This window comes from Rissa tridactyla, chromosome 6, assembly GCF_028500815.1.
Source record: "Rissa tridactyla isolate bRisTri1 chromosome 6, bRisTri1.patW.cur.20221130, whole genome shotgun sequence".
NCBI classification, from domain to species: domain Eukaryota; kingdom Metazoa; phylum Chordata; class Aves; order Charadriiformes; family Laridae; genus Rissa; species Rissa tridactyla.
The window spans coordinates 57,326,650-57,341,171 of record NC_071471.1 but is presented as its reverse complement, the minus strand read 5'-3'; the positions used below and the strand labels follow the sequence as shown (position 1 = coordinate 57,341,171).

General features: G+C 51.4%; 1 protein-coding gene across 1 annotated transcript in view; it reads right to left on the bottom strand.

The window, feature by feature from the left end:
• HPSE2 (heparanase 2 (inactive)) overlaps window positions 1-14,522 on the bottom strand; it is a 112,013-nt gene that overhangs the window by 32,642 nt on the left and 64,849 nt on the right. Inside the window, exons 4-5 of the mRNA XM_054206196.1 lie at window positions 5,223-5,396; window positions 4,465-4,636 (exon numbers count right to left, since the gene is read on the bottom strand). Coding sequence (XP_054062171.1) covers window positions 4,465-4,636; window positions 5,223-5,396 — 346 coding nt within the window. The remainder of the gene's footprint in view (window positions 1-4,464; window positions 4,637-5,222; window positions 5,397-14,522) is intronic.

Below are 14,522 nucleotides of genomic sequence, written 5' to 3'. Positions count from 1 at the left end.
TAAGGACCAACATGGGAACCTGGCCTTGGGGCTGATTTGTGGATGCAGGGGTCAGGGCTGAGGCCTGGGACAGGTTTTAGCCTGACTCCTACCTGGGCTGCCCACAGATAATCAAGACATCATCTCCATGCCCCCTCCCGACCCTACCATGTCCACAGCTAGCAGGAAGGAAGGGCATCATTACCATTGATAAATGTTCTTCCTCACCTTTATGGGCTCCTTTCAGAGCACCATAGGATGACATCATCACCAAAAGGAGACAAAGTGACCCAGACGGCTGGTTAACTCTCCACAGGTGCTACAAATCAGGAGTAGGAGGCAGTAAAATCATGAAGGATGAGAAACTCTTGTACCTTGTGAGGTAAGGACTGATATGTGGATGCTTTCTTGTCTGCTGCTGCCACCTGGCCAGAGCTGCTGCTGTGGCTTTGTGACCAGAGGGTGGATGTGCAATGGTGACAGCAGCAGCAAGAAGGCTGGAAAAAGGGCAGACAGAAAGCCAAGGAGGCAGCACGTCTGGTGGCTCCTGTGGGAGCTGTTGGATGAGGAGGTAGGGAAAGGCTCTAGCTCCAGACAAGACAGATTTTCACTTCTCTGGTGGCTTGGCAGGCTCAGGACCCAAAGTGGCCACAGAACATCAACAGTCAGCCTAGTGTGGACACAAGTGCCCACCAGTCCTTATCCTCCTGGCACTGCAGCTCCCCAACACTTGTGAATGTCCGGTGGCAAAAACTAGGCTACACCAGCTGAGGAACAACAGGTCATGAGAGGCCCCAGCCAAATCTGCCCAGACGTGCTGGCCTAAGTTTTGTACCAAATGTTCTGAGCTTTAACACGTGTTAGCATCTCTTCTTCCTAATAGCTTTCCCTCGTGTTTCTTCTCTTCCAGCACTGAGTGTGTGATTCAGTCATGCATTAACCTTTGTGTCTGATTCCTGATCTGCTGTTAAAATCTATGTTAATTCCTTAGAATCTCACAATTTTTTCCCCAAGCAAATTCTGAGCAGTTCTGGGATTCCTGTACCCGCAGACGCAGTAGGTAGCTAACGTGGTCTGCTCTCCAACAGCTCAGGCTGCATGAATGGTCTAATTAACACCTCATCAAACTCAACTGTTGGTTGTGTCTGGACAAATTCCCTCTTGCACCTGTGCATTCACAAGACACCATTCCTAGCCTCCCGCACAGCAGGCTCCAGCCATCGGAGCAATGTTCCATCACTGCAGAGCCCGTCCTTGCACCAGCAGTAGCGGTGCTGGTCCAGTCTCCAGGACTTGCCAGCTCAGTGCGACATGGATACGCTCTGTGGCTGCTCTGAGACATTGCACCGTGCAGGATGGTGCAAGAACTCAGGAGCAATAACTCAGCGGTGAAGGGCGTGCAAAGCCCGTGCTGCTGCCTTTCAGGCAGGGCTCTCCTCCCCTCACCATATCCCTACCTCCAGCATCAGAAAGTGCATAGGTTTCACCCAGCACAGCTCAGTGTCACCTGCCTAGGGACAGTCTTTGCAGTGGGACAGCGTGCACAGAGCCCCACATCCTGCAAACCATCAGGTGCCTGATCTGCACTCATCATCTAGCCTGTCTAGCAGACCCCAGAGAAAGGTGGCATCCCAGGAGGGGTTCAGTCCCACCCTGCCCTGGAGGACAAGCCCTAGGATTGGGTCAGAATGGCCCTGGAGGTGCCCATCTCCCACCACTGAGACAGGCAGAGCCTGGTGCACGGCAGAGTGCGATGCCCAATTCATGTTGGCACTACCATTATTGCAGGACATAGTTTAAACGTAAAGAAAAAGTTTATCTTGGTTACTTGAGATCATTGTTAAACAATAGACTACAGTGTTTGGAACACAGAGCATGCAACAGCAACAAGAAAATGTAATTTTAAGTAGTGCTTCACAGTGAGACAATTCTGAGTGTTTCAGCACCTCAGGTAACTCTAGAGGCTTTCCCTGGAGAACATCAAACTCCAGCTTCTGCTGTTGGAGATCACACTCCCTGGGCCTCTCTGAGCTCTCCTCTCCCATCTCAGCTCATTTCCATTACTTCCCCCACCAAAACTCGCTTCCTCACTTTGTCTAACAGGGCACTGCTTGCCTGGCAGACTTATCCACACATCCCGTCTTCTGCTCTGAGGTGTCTCATCTCTCCCCTCCATCTTTACTTAACACTTGAGTCATAATCTTCCACTCAGCATATCTCTTCCTACCTGGCTGACTTCTGCTGTTCATCACGTTTTTTGAAATAAGAGTGAAACTTTGCAGATTTCACATCATCAGGACTCTTAACCACACACACTTTATTTGCTCTGGAGCCTTCATGCTACTGTGAGCACTACATAGACCATTTGTGGTGGTCTAGCAAGGCGGACAGCAGGCTTGCCATTGAGAGCACCTTCCTCAATTCCTTCTCCTCTCTCCTGCGTGCTGACTGTGTGGGGCTCAGTCAGGATGCCGAGAGGCACGTCCTGGCCATGACAGCTCCAGGCACATGCTGAGCCACATCCCATTGACCAGTTCCGTGATGCTCCTGCAGAAGGCAGAGCTCTCGGTAGCACTAACCGAGAGCACTAACCGTACTGAAGAGACCTCAGGGAGCTGCTGGGAATAAAGCTCATGCTGTCAAGCAGCTTAGGCACTGGGGTTTATTTGTTTGTCCTTTTGCAACTCCATTTCCAAATACTGTAAATGAGTGTTTAGCCCTTTGTCTTTGTGTAATCAGACTTGTTCCTCCTCTCTACGCCCTGCCTGGTAATAATGGGGTCTTTATGTGGAAAGACAAGCAGCTCCTGTTTCACAGGACCCCGTGGGCTGTGAGGCCATGCAGGCACGTGCCGCTCGCCATGAGCGGCAGACGCCAGGGTCTGGAGTGCAGGACACACGGTTTCTCCATGAGAGAGGGAAATCACTTCGAGCACCTGTGGACCAGTGTCACCATGACAGGCAGGGATGGCAGCAGAGAAACAGCATATAGCTTGGAGAGCAGGTACACTCATTACAGCTCTTTCAGACCAACGTGAGGGTCTGGAGAGCCCCCGCCATCCCATCAACCAGGGCTGCTCAAACACTAGCTCTTACCTTCCTTCCCTTTCGTTCGAGATGGTGTTTCTCTGCCATCCTCTCCATCGGACTGTACGCTACAGCCTTGCTCCCGGGGTCGCCGTCAGCCAGAGCACGGCTCCGGCAACGCAGAGCTGCCGGACCACCCTGGCCGTGCGACTCGGCTCTTCCAACCCCTTTTCCCTGGGACCCGGCTGCGGTGCACGGAGGGCAAACGCAGCAGTAGGACTTCCCTTTCTCTAAGAGCTTCTTGGCTCTCATCCCTGTTGTTTTCCTTACTCAGCCCGCTCCTCCCGGCGCTAATAGATTTCCTGCTGATCAAGGCTACCACAACATTTTGTAACTCCCCCCGCGCCATACCGAACGCCGGGGATCTGATGAGTGATGCGCCCATGTAGCATCAGCCGTGGGGTGGGCGCAGGGGCTGCTCCCCCACTTTCATCAGCGGGAGGGATGCTGGCGTCGCAGCTGGTTCCACCAGCTTTATGGTCTCTTTGTGCTGCTGCAGCAGAGCTGAGAATCTGGCCCTGGCTCCCTCCCCGCCTCGCCGGGGACTGCATCAGTGTGCTGTTTATTGTTTCTGCCAGATCATTCATGCAGATGTTAATGAATGCTAGACCCAGCTTTGCTCCCAGCAGAATCCCTTCCACACCTCCCCCTGCCCAGCCCTCTGCACTGGAGTTTCTGTTTACAGTCCTGCAGGGAATTTCCCCTCTGCTGCAAGGTCTTCGAGCTGCACAGTCCCAATTCCTGCTGCCAGCAGGCTCCCACACCTCCCTGGTTCCTGTAGCTGTCCAATGTCACCTCCAGGTGTCTGCGTCCCTCACTGTCACCATTCCTTCTCCACCGCTGGCCTCCCCAAACTAGGGACATGCCAATTCTCCTAGGAAGGAGCAGAGGGCTTGGCCAGCGAAGAAAGTTGCTACAGGTTCTCCCTCTACACAGATGGAGAAAGCACGGGGAGAAGCAGCCACCAAAGTGGAAGAGCAAAGCAATTTGTCCAGGAGGACTCTGAGACCACATCTACACTGGTAAGGGGTGCCAGGACCCACCTCCTGGCCCTGAAGCCCACAGGCATGCAGCAGCCTGCATCCGCACCACTGAGTCATCTTCACATCCAAACAAGGTGGGCACCTCAGTCTGCCTATAATTGGGAAACACTGGGAATACTTGGGAGAGCATTAGTCAGACCAGCCCAAAACTCCACCAGGGACCTCTGTAGAAATTTAGCAGCACAAACGACCATGTCCCCAAGCCCCTGGTACTGCGGTGGCTGAACTGCACAGAACCTCTCTGCCCTGGCAGCTCTTGGACATTGGGAAGCCAAAGAGCAAGTCTACCTGCTACAAAGGCTATCAGTCCCAGGAGAGGTTTCTGATCTCTTCTTGATCAAAGCAACATCACTTACCCTTCCAGGAGAGCGATGACGTTCTTTCTAGGCCTCCCAATGTTTGGCCCATAGAGGTTTGCTCTGGAATAAGTGCGGATAAGCTGCAGCAGGCTTCTCAGCTGGATGTAGTCCTTCCCCAGCTGGCTGCCGTTCACCGAGCGGCCGATCAGGGTCCGATAGTTATTGGGCTCTGGGAAAATAAAAATAGACAAGCAAGGCTTGCCAGCTCTGCTCCTTCATCCGCGCTTCCGGAGAGACACACAGCTCACACGCTGTCGCACAGCTTGAGCTCCGCAGAGCTGCCTGCCTGCTCCGCGGGGCAGCAGAAAGAGCCTCAGAGGTGTGGATGAGGGCCATCTCTCGCTCTCCTGTGCCAGCATCTCCTCCCATGTCCCTTTTGCTGTATGTTGGGTGAAGGACCTGCTCCTTGGCGTCATGCTCTTGTCCCTCTAGGGTACCCCGCTTCCCCAGGCACTGCAGCCACCACGCAAGTCCATACAGCTGCTGGTCTGCCCACCCCAGGACCGGCTGAACCCGGTAGCCAGGGCAAAAGCATTTCATGTGTTTAATACCAACTGATGGAAACATCCAGCTAAGCTGCAAACACGCGCCAGGTCTGTCTTAGCGATGGTGCCGCCTTATAGCAGGGGCCTTTAAATCCCTCTGAACCTACATTGGCAAAACATCCTGGGATTTGCAAATATCCTTTTCCAAAAGGGAATACCTGTCTGCTACAGCAAGCTCTGTTCCCGTGACCCTCCTGTTCCCACACTCACCGTTGCCCAGCTCCCAGGAGATGTTGTACTTCTTGCTGGCACTGTACTTCAGCAGGCTGAGAGCGTTGGAGCTGTTCCAGGAGTTGTTGGGATTTCGGCGCAAAGCATTCAGTGCAAAGATCAGGTGAAGGCCAGAGCAGTCAGCAAAGTTATAGAGTTTGTCTAGAGACCTGGCTGGGAAGAAACAAAAAACAGCTTGTAATTCAAATGAAAGCTAGTTCCAGGGAGGTTCAAATGATCCCGCTGTCCATCAGACCTTGGCTTCTGTGTAGGATGAGCCAGGGTCAAATGCCATCCCCACGACATCTGTAACCGCAGAAATGCACCTGACCTTTGAAACCGGGATAGGATTCCAAGTGTGGGCTCATCTCCTTCCAGCATAAAACTTGGATGCCCTCCACCACTGTGTCAGAGCTAGGGGCCGCGTTACCAGAGACAAGTGACTTTATAACATCTCTTTTCATCTGCTCTTGGCAAGGACAGTTCAGCCTTTTCCATGCTTATCCTGCCTTGCATTTCTTTCAGAGCAGACCTCTGCACTGCTTGGGGAGCAGAGGAGGAAACCACCACCCCAGCTCTCGTCCACCTCTCCTGTCCACCACCACAGCCTGCTCTTGGCTCCCACCGCCCCCTGAGCAGTAACCAAGCCCCAGCAATAACCAAGTAGAGCCTCCAAGGTGGGCACCAGGCACCCGGCTAACCTCTGCTCTGTGCACAGAAAGAGGAGCTTCGTGCCACCTCTTGAGCTCGGGGAGAGAGGAGGGTGACAGCACGGCCAAGCCCTGCTGCTGGGGTGGCCGTCCTGGGGTCTTTGTGGGATTTGTGCCCTACCTGCCGGTCCCAAAGCTCCCCGGCTGGCACGAGGCCGTGCTGTGGCCTCGATGAGCAGCAGGGCACCAGCCAGCAGGAGAAGCAGACACCAAAGAAAGACCTGATGCACTATTGAGGGAGGAGTGACAGGGCACTGCTGGGAGAGCCAAAATGCTTAATACCTTTTTTTTTTTTGCTTCTGTCTTCCCTAAAAACCCAAGCGCAATCAAATGTCTGATGAAGCTAATGCCAGCGTTTGCAGGATAAGAACTCATGCGACAGCAAGAGGAGATTTTGTTAGAGAGTAATTAGATAACTGTGGTGTTTTCAATCATCCCTGCCTGTTGAACTGCATCCCAGGACACTCCGTGAGCTTCCTGAAGCAGCCTCGGAGATGCATCCACTTGACGGCGAGGAGCCACCGGGGATGGGGAGGTTCCAGGGGGCTGGGGAGGGCAGACCGAGGGCTCCGCTTTCAGAAGAGGGGAAGGAGGCGCTGGGGAATTATGGAGTAGGCAGACCGGCTTCGGGTCCCAGAAAAATACTTGGACAAATAATCAAGCTGCTTGTCAGCACTTACAAAATATAAGGAGATGATCAACAGCCACAGGAATGTGTCAAGAACAAATCACACTGAAGCAATCTACTGACAGGAGAGCAGGGCTTGCGGGCAGCAAAGCAGCCGTTTAGGTCTTGTACCTTGATGGTTTTGAAGGCTTTTGACAAGATTGCACGTGATGTTCTCTCCAGAAAGTGAGGTAACCCTGATCTAGGCTGAGCTGCAGTGAGAAATACACTCACCGAGGGCAGCTACCAGTAATTTGCTGTCAAACTGAAGGGTGTAGGCAACCTGCTCTGGGTCTCTCTACACATTTCCAATAAAGAGGGGTATAAAGGAGCGGAGGATACATACATGCCACGGCACTAAGGTGCTAGCATGCACTGCCGTGGCCGAGGGAGCTGAAGGGGATGGAGAGGAGGTGACCGCATTGCTCAGGGAGCTGCTCTAAGCCCAGGGGCGATGCTCAGAGACTCCCCGTGCCCGCACCACCGGACCAAGGTACAAGCGAGATGGTGACAGCCAGGAGATGCTTGCTCCGGTTGGGATAAGCTGCTCCCAGCCTGTACGTCTGCGTTTATTCTGTCGCCTTTCCTGGTCACTGAAAACCTCAGCGAATACGGAGCCAGCTCTGAGGTCTGAGAAGAATAAACTTATTTCAAAAGCAACATTTTAAGGAGGGTCAAGGAAATAAGCTAACTGAATAGCTAACATTTAATGGAATGCAACAAAGTCATGGAAAGGAGAAGAAAGGAAAAATGTGGAAAAGAAATTCCTAATCCCTTTCACAATCTTTTTCTGAACGCTACTGGTTTTTTGAGTGAAAAGTAGCTGAATTAGATTAATCTAATGTATTCATCCCACTGGTTCAGGCACATTAGCTGTTTTCTCTGGATGTTTAGTGAATTAGAGACAGATACAGTTACTTAATACTCATTTACTTCAGACCTCCGGGCAAAAAGCTGCACTTGAAATGAGATTCCTATAAAGAGGATAAGATAGACCCCTAAATGACAGCATGAAGATAGCAAAAAGGTGTTCCCTGCGGTTCTCCTGCTAGAAATGAAACCTGTTTGCTGGTGCAAAACAGTTGTAGTTCTTAAGTGCTACAGGAGGGGATTTGGTTCACGTTTAGGAGCCTCTGCAGAGGACAGGGAATTGATTTTCCATGCATCCACCAGAGGAAACAAGCCGTCTGTTTATCCCAGCGCAGGGCCTGCCACTGTGAAATTATATTTTCCCCATGACACTTATTTTGTTTCCATGCGCCTGGACGAGAGATGCCACGTGTATTTCGCGTTCTGCCATGACTTTCCAAGCTGGAAACCTCAGCGATCGGGAAGAGAGCTAGGAGAAACGCACAGATGTCTGGGGGTTGCTCCCGCAGGTTTCCAGTGGTCTCACAAACCGACCCACAGACTGCAACGAGGCTGCATGGAGCAGAAAACTGCTAACAAACCGATCTCTGCATCAAGCCAGATTGTTAATATGGCCACTCTTGGTTATCAAGAGGATCAGGTATCAAGCCCATTTATCTCCTTCATCCTTGGCAGCTCTCTGAGGATGGTGTGAATCTGGAAGCACCAGTCTCTCCAGTGACTGTAGCAGAGCCTTGATGACCAGTTTGCACAAGATGCCCAACTGTTAGTGGTTAAAGGGCACGTCTGACCCCTCCCGAGGTGACTGCCTTAAACTGGGCATCTCCATCGCAGACAGCTGCGGTTAGATGAGAAGAGTACTGTCATGGGTGGCTAAAGCACAAAAAGAAGCACATTTAGACGACCTCGAGTGATGTCCAGCCCTCCATAAGTACAAACAGGGCCAAAAGAGAATGCTATAAATATTTTACTGCCATGACTAGGGATGGCCACAGTACTTCTGAGTAATGAGAACATGAAGAATCGCAGTATTATTAACAGCTGGCTAAAACTCACTTTGAATTCCGGATAATTGCACTGTTTTTTCTTCATCAAACAGAGAAAATCTTCCAGGAATTTAACCTTTCCCCAGGTAGCAGATCATTAGGCAAGGCTTTCACAAAGCATTTCAATAGAAAAAGCCATTGTCGTACCAGAATGAATCTTAACAGAGCAGAACTGGATTCATAAGATGTTCTCCCTGCCCCTTCTCCCCCTCCGCCCGGTGCGGAGGTGCACACGCTCAGCGCTCACGTGCCACTGAGCTCAGGGAGAAGGAATAAAGCAAAAAAAAATGAGGAAAAAAAGAGACAAAAGAGAAAAAAAAAAAAAGTTCAAGGGTGCTGAGAGTCAGCTTGTGCCGCTTACTAATGCTCACGTAGTTGGAGCAAGGCTGACCACGGCAGCAAAGCTACGTGCTCCGCTCCCTCCAGTCGCTGGCAGGTTTCAGGGGGGACGGGTGCCTGCCTCGGTGGGTTTGGGACTAACAGCAGCCAGTAGGCTGAGACCGAGGCCCCAGGGCCCTGGCACAAAAAAAGAAATTAGAAGATCTTTGGGCTTTCTCAGCCTTTTACATCCTCGGTTGCGGAGGCTTGGACGCATCTGGAGAGCGAATACCACCCGACGATGCATGGGCTGGGTGGCCGCCAGTGAAGATCTGCTCGCAACCCTGCCCTCAGCTGAAACTCTGCACAGGAATTAAAGATTTCGGCTGTCTGCATGCATCTCTCACCCTGCACAGAGGGAGCCAAACAATTTCAAAATGCAGGAGAAGGTGTCTGCGAGGCCACAAATGGTGGTGGGGTTCATGGGACAAGTATGTCCTTTGGGATTCTTTCCCATTTTTCTCCTTTTTATACGAGGCTAAGTTTTAAAGTTCTCTGAAAGATGCATGGCACTTAGCTGTGGCATGCCAACACAAAATCTGAGGCGCATTAAAACGTCTCTGGCAGTTTAAAATAATTGGAAAGACTTTCCAATTGTAGTTACTGAATTAAACATTATACTAGAGACGTTACAAAGAGCATTAGCATTGACTGCCATTTGGTAAGAGGGACAGTTCAATAATCTCCGGGTTTGAAAGTCTTCCACGTTTTTTTTATTCTGCTCCAGGAATTTTGCTTTGGCAGGGTTTAGCGCGAAGAGTGGAAATTCATGTGCACGCTGAGAGGGAGGCTGAGATCAGCCAGTGGGCTGAGGGGCGGCGGGGCATGGCACGGCGTGCGGGGGGCTTTCGTAACTCTGGGAAGTCAACCAGGAGGACAGGAAAGAAGAGCCTGTTCTCCCTCCATCCCCACCGTTCACCACGTCCGTCTCTTGCACGTACGGCGCCTGCCAGCGCTGAGGAGGAACGGGGCGAGAGCTGAGCAGGGAGCGGGCAGCACACCCCGCACTCCCCAAATCCACAGGTTAGCTGGGAGACCCGGCAAATGCACAACAGATGAACCCTTCTGTTGATAAAGCAAAGAAACGCAGTTCTAGAAATGACGATTTCAACTAATCACGGGTACTGCTCGACTCCGCGTTCCCCACAAATTCTGAGCAATGCCTGGAGCATCCCCGCACACAGCTCCTGGTGCCAGCACCGAAGCCAGCAGCATCCCCTGCCCCTTGAGCACCCCGCAGGAGATAGCGGAGGGAATGGGTTGGGAAAGACCTGGCAAAGAGAAGCCCAAAGAGAGCTTTACAGGGAGGGGGCAGAAAGGGCAGCACAGAGTGTTCAGACGGAGATGAGTAAGATGGCTGGCGAGAGCAACGAACGGAAAAAGAAAGGTATTCCCGCTTATAAAAGAACAAGTGGGTACATGGAAAATTTATTTACAAACAAATTGCCACCATAGTCAGCTGAATCCCATTTGCACTGGCTCTCTCGGGCTGAAAATCCTCATAAAACCACATGTGTGTGGCAAGGACTTAATGTTTTCTTAGCAAATAAATATGATTCAGAAGATACGCAACAGGCAATCAGAGTAACTCCAGACCCATGGGACAGGTCTACAAAACTGCCTTGAAATCTTCCCATGGATTCCATCCCCAGTCACGGTAGCGTTTCAGACAGGGAAACCAGAACTCCCCCATCCACAATTTGCACAGTTAGAGCTCCAAGGAGTAGCCTTCACCATCACTGCAAGTTCAGAGGAAAAGCAACATCCCACACTGTCCGTATGCACTACAGCATCCACCTTGATCCACTGGATCATGGGAAGATTTTCCTATTCTAGCTGCATGCTAAGCCGTTCCTTCAAAGTTGCTGTTTAAAGAGAATTTTAAAGATTTCGAGGCTACCAAGAAACCCACACAGTTGCTGGAAATTGCATTCTAATGATGACCATCCCAGCTGGGAAGCTGTTTGGTTTTAATTCAGTCTTCTGAAGCATTTTGCTATGCAGTAAAACCACACCGGGTAAAGATGCTGAAGAATTCCCAGGCAAAATTACTGGCAGGAGGAAAAAGTTTGCTTGCCTCAGACACACGTTTCACCTGAAATGCTCCCTCTACCTGGTCAGGCTCCCGATTTCCCCCAGAGAGGATGGAGGTGCGCAGAGCCATCCCTCGCTCTCATTTACCTCCCAGGCTTCCTTATATTGCTCTACAGGGGAGCAGGGACTGGGGGCTTCCCAAGGCAAGGTGCAGCGTTGGAGGTCCGCTCTGAGTGACAAGGAGTGCTTTGGCAGAGCCTCGCCGTGCTATAGAAAAGGGATCTAGTTTAATCCCATCTGAAGAATACCTGAAAGTTGGAGGAACTGACTTTAATATTGCCAGCCAGTAAAGAAATGCTGTGCGCTGTGTGTTAATGAGAACCTGGATTTTATATCCAGCTGGATGACAGATGGGGGATCTGGGGCTATTCCCCCCGGAGTATCAAGGGGGCCTTGTTCCAAGGGAATTGTTGTCATCATCCCTGGTCTTTAAGCAGCTGAACATCGACCCTCGATATTCATTCAAGTCTTTAACTAGATTTTTCATTTCACTGCCAATGCAGAGGTGATTATGCTGACCACGTGAGCTAGGTTTAGTCCTTAACACCACCGTACAGAAATAGCAGTCTGGGGGCTTGGTGTCAATCTCTCGCCAATAAGAAGCTTGGCCGGCAGCCATGGATTGTGGGCCGAGTTCCCAGCTGGCATATAACTTGGAAGACTACCACGAGGTCTGGGTTCAATATCCAATTGCTAAGGAGTCTGGCTGACAGCCTCATTTTGTGGAATGAATCCCAAATTAATATAATGCTTTTGATACCAGACAAGGGGCATGGCCCGCTTCCAAATGCTGTAAGGGCTCAGATAAAAGCCATAGGCATCGGGTTCAGTGTGTAAATGGTATCGAGGTCGGATAGCAGTCAGGATTGGGCTTAATCCTCAGATGGTGAGAAAAAGGAATGAGCCCTGAGCTCTGCCTTCATGCAAAAAAAAAAAAAAAAAAAAAAAAGAGCTCAAACGAGCAGAATAGCTCTGTTTTCAATCCTCGTGTGGTAAAGAGCTCACAGGACAGTAATGGTTTCTAGGAACAAGTGTAAATTGACATGGAGCTTCAGAAGAGATGGGGGATCTGGGTTCAATCTCCCAATGCTGTAAAGCTCAGATAATGGCCAGAGGGGCAATTTCCAAACCCTCTGTTCGAGCCTGGTGCCTGAGAAGGAACCAAGATCACATTACAGCTCAGAAAGCTGCTTTCTTCTGCTGCATAACTTAAGACATTTTCCCTTTCGGGCCAGGATGAATCCAGCATCTTCTAAAGTTTCAGAGGGAAATGGAGGTGGGCAGGGAGAAGGCTACATGTTTGAGCAGAGCAGAAGAAGAGAGCAAGAGACAGTAAGACCGTGAGCACCACCAGCTCTTGTGCACCTTGTTGGCCACCCCAGATCCCCAGGTTTGAGCCATGGAAACCACTCCAGGGAAAACACAGGTACAGCTCATCAGCATCCTGGCTGCTCCGGCGTGTCTGCAACCGCTGGGCATCCACGGAGCCTCTGTGGGAGGCTGCCCGTCCCACCGAGAGACGGCGACAGCCTGAGTGGCAGCTGCTTCTCACTGACACCGCTTGCCCAAGGCATCGGTGCGAAACAGCGCGCGCAGCAGTAACTCCCTCCCACTCTCATAGCTCGCTCGTGGAGCAGCCTCCTGATGCAGCGAGGCTGGTTTGCTTGAAGTCGTTCCACTTTGTATAAAGGAATGCAAGTAAAATGCGTATAAAATACTCAAACGCTACATTGAGCGGGCATTTGAAGTTGTTCTGTTATGTCAGAAATCCTTCCTGGACATGGTTTTATTGAAAACGATATTGTTCCTGTGAAAAGCTTCAGATTTGATAAATCGGCACTATTTCCCTTCCTTTGAGGAAATCCTGTAAAATCTAATTGTGGTCCCTGGGGCTCTCAGCTTTAGCTCCAGAGTCCGAATAGGACAGACCACAGAGGACAGGGCCTGCTCTCCGTGAGTACTATAACAAGCTGTGGTTTGTACATCAGCCAGACCCTCGAGCACCAACTGCACATTTGGGGTAAAAAAAAAACCCCAAACACCCTCTCAGGGCAGCAACTACCCGTTCCTAACGACCCGGGGTGCTGAAGACGAGCCCTGCCAGCACCATCCCCCGCACGGGCGGCGGGCACAGCCCAGCCTTTTGCTCTTTACTCCGGGCGAAGCTACGACGTTGGGGACAGGTTACAGCCAGTGCTACGAAGCCGCATTCCTCCGGGCTTCACCGATGCATGTGGAGGGAGCGAACCCGCTGGGCTTGGGAACACGGCTGCGGAGAGAACCCGGCTCCGCTGCCAGACCGTTTGCTGACAGAATGACTGTTTTATATGGCTATAAGAGCAGCTATAAGCGCAGCTGTCTGAAAAGCAGCAAAATCTATGATGTGTGTTTCTAAATCCAATGACAGCTGGCAGTGCTGCGCTGCAGCTCATTCCTTCTTTTACACAGTTTAGCTAAAACACTTCGCTGCGATCGCCCCGATTTATCAACAAACAGCAGTTTCTGGAACAATTTAAAAGCATTCCCAAATAGGCAAGAAGTGGTCAGCTCTTCAAGCACTAAGCGATCCGTGAGCTCCCAAATAGGCAGGCAGCTGGAGATGGATGGGGATGGCTGATGGGAGGACAAAATTGCCCTCCCCGGCCGCCTTGCGGGGAGGACGGGGCTGTGGATCACATCGGGATGGGGGGCTTTGAGGCAGGGGTACATGGGCAGCTGCAGAGCATTACCCACGGGTGGGGGAAATGATGATTTATATGCTTTAAAGCTGGCTTGAGGCGCAAATGTGAGACATTTCAGCGCTGCCAGGGAGGAGAGGTGACTTGGTCCCTGCATGGTGCTGCTTCCCAGCTGAGGAAGCCACATGGAGGGGGATCTCCTCCTGCAACCGAGTCTCACCTCCCAGGCATGGGAAAACCCTTGCAGCCCAAACCCACGCAGATGTGTACCAGATAACGCCATAGCTTGCTGTACAGCCGTACACTGTAACACGAGTCAGAGCAAGAAGACTCAAGGGCAGGTACCATGCCTGTCCCCACGCTCACCTCATCCTGCCTGCGGAGCAGATGACAGCAGCCATCTCGGGGACCCACTCCCCCGTGCATCACTTGCTGCTCAGGCAAGCTGCCTCCATTCTTTGCATACCTGCATTCTTTCCAGGTAACACAGTTGCAAGGCAGACACTTTCTCTATAAATACTTTTTCTCGGCAGCACCTGAAGTGCTGCAAGCAAGAGGATGGATGTTTTCGGCGCTTTCCTGCAAAAAGTGAGGGGGGCAGCATGGGCTGAGCAACACCCTGTGCACGTGCTAAACTGGAATGAGAGATGTACAGCTACAAAGCATGATTTTAACATTCGTTTAATCTCAGTAAAATGCTTAACCCAGGTAATCTGTGCCTCTAGCTAACTGATTCCCTTCAGCCCGGCCAGCAGCTCCCATACATGCTCAGTTTTCGCTGCCTGAGCTGCCGTCATGTGGCAGACACACGGCTGGGTTCGGAAGAGCCTCGCGCAGGGATGTGCGCCAGACCCACC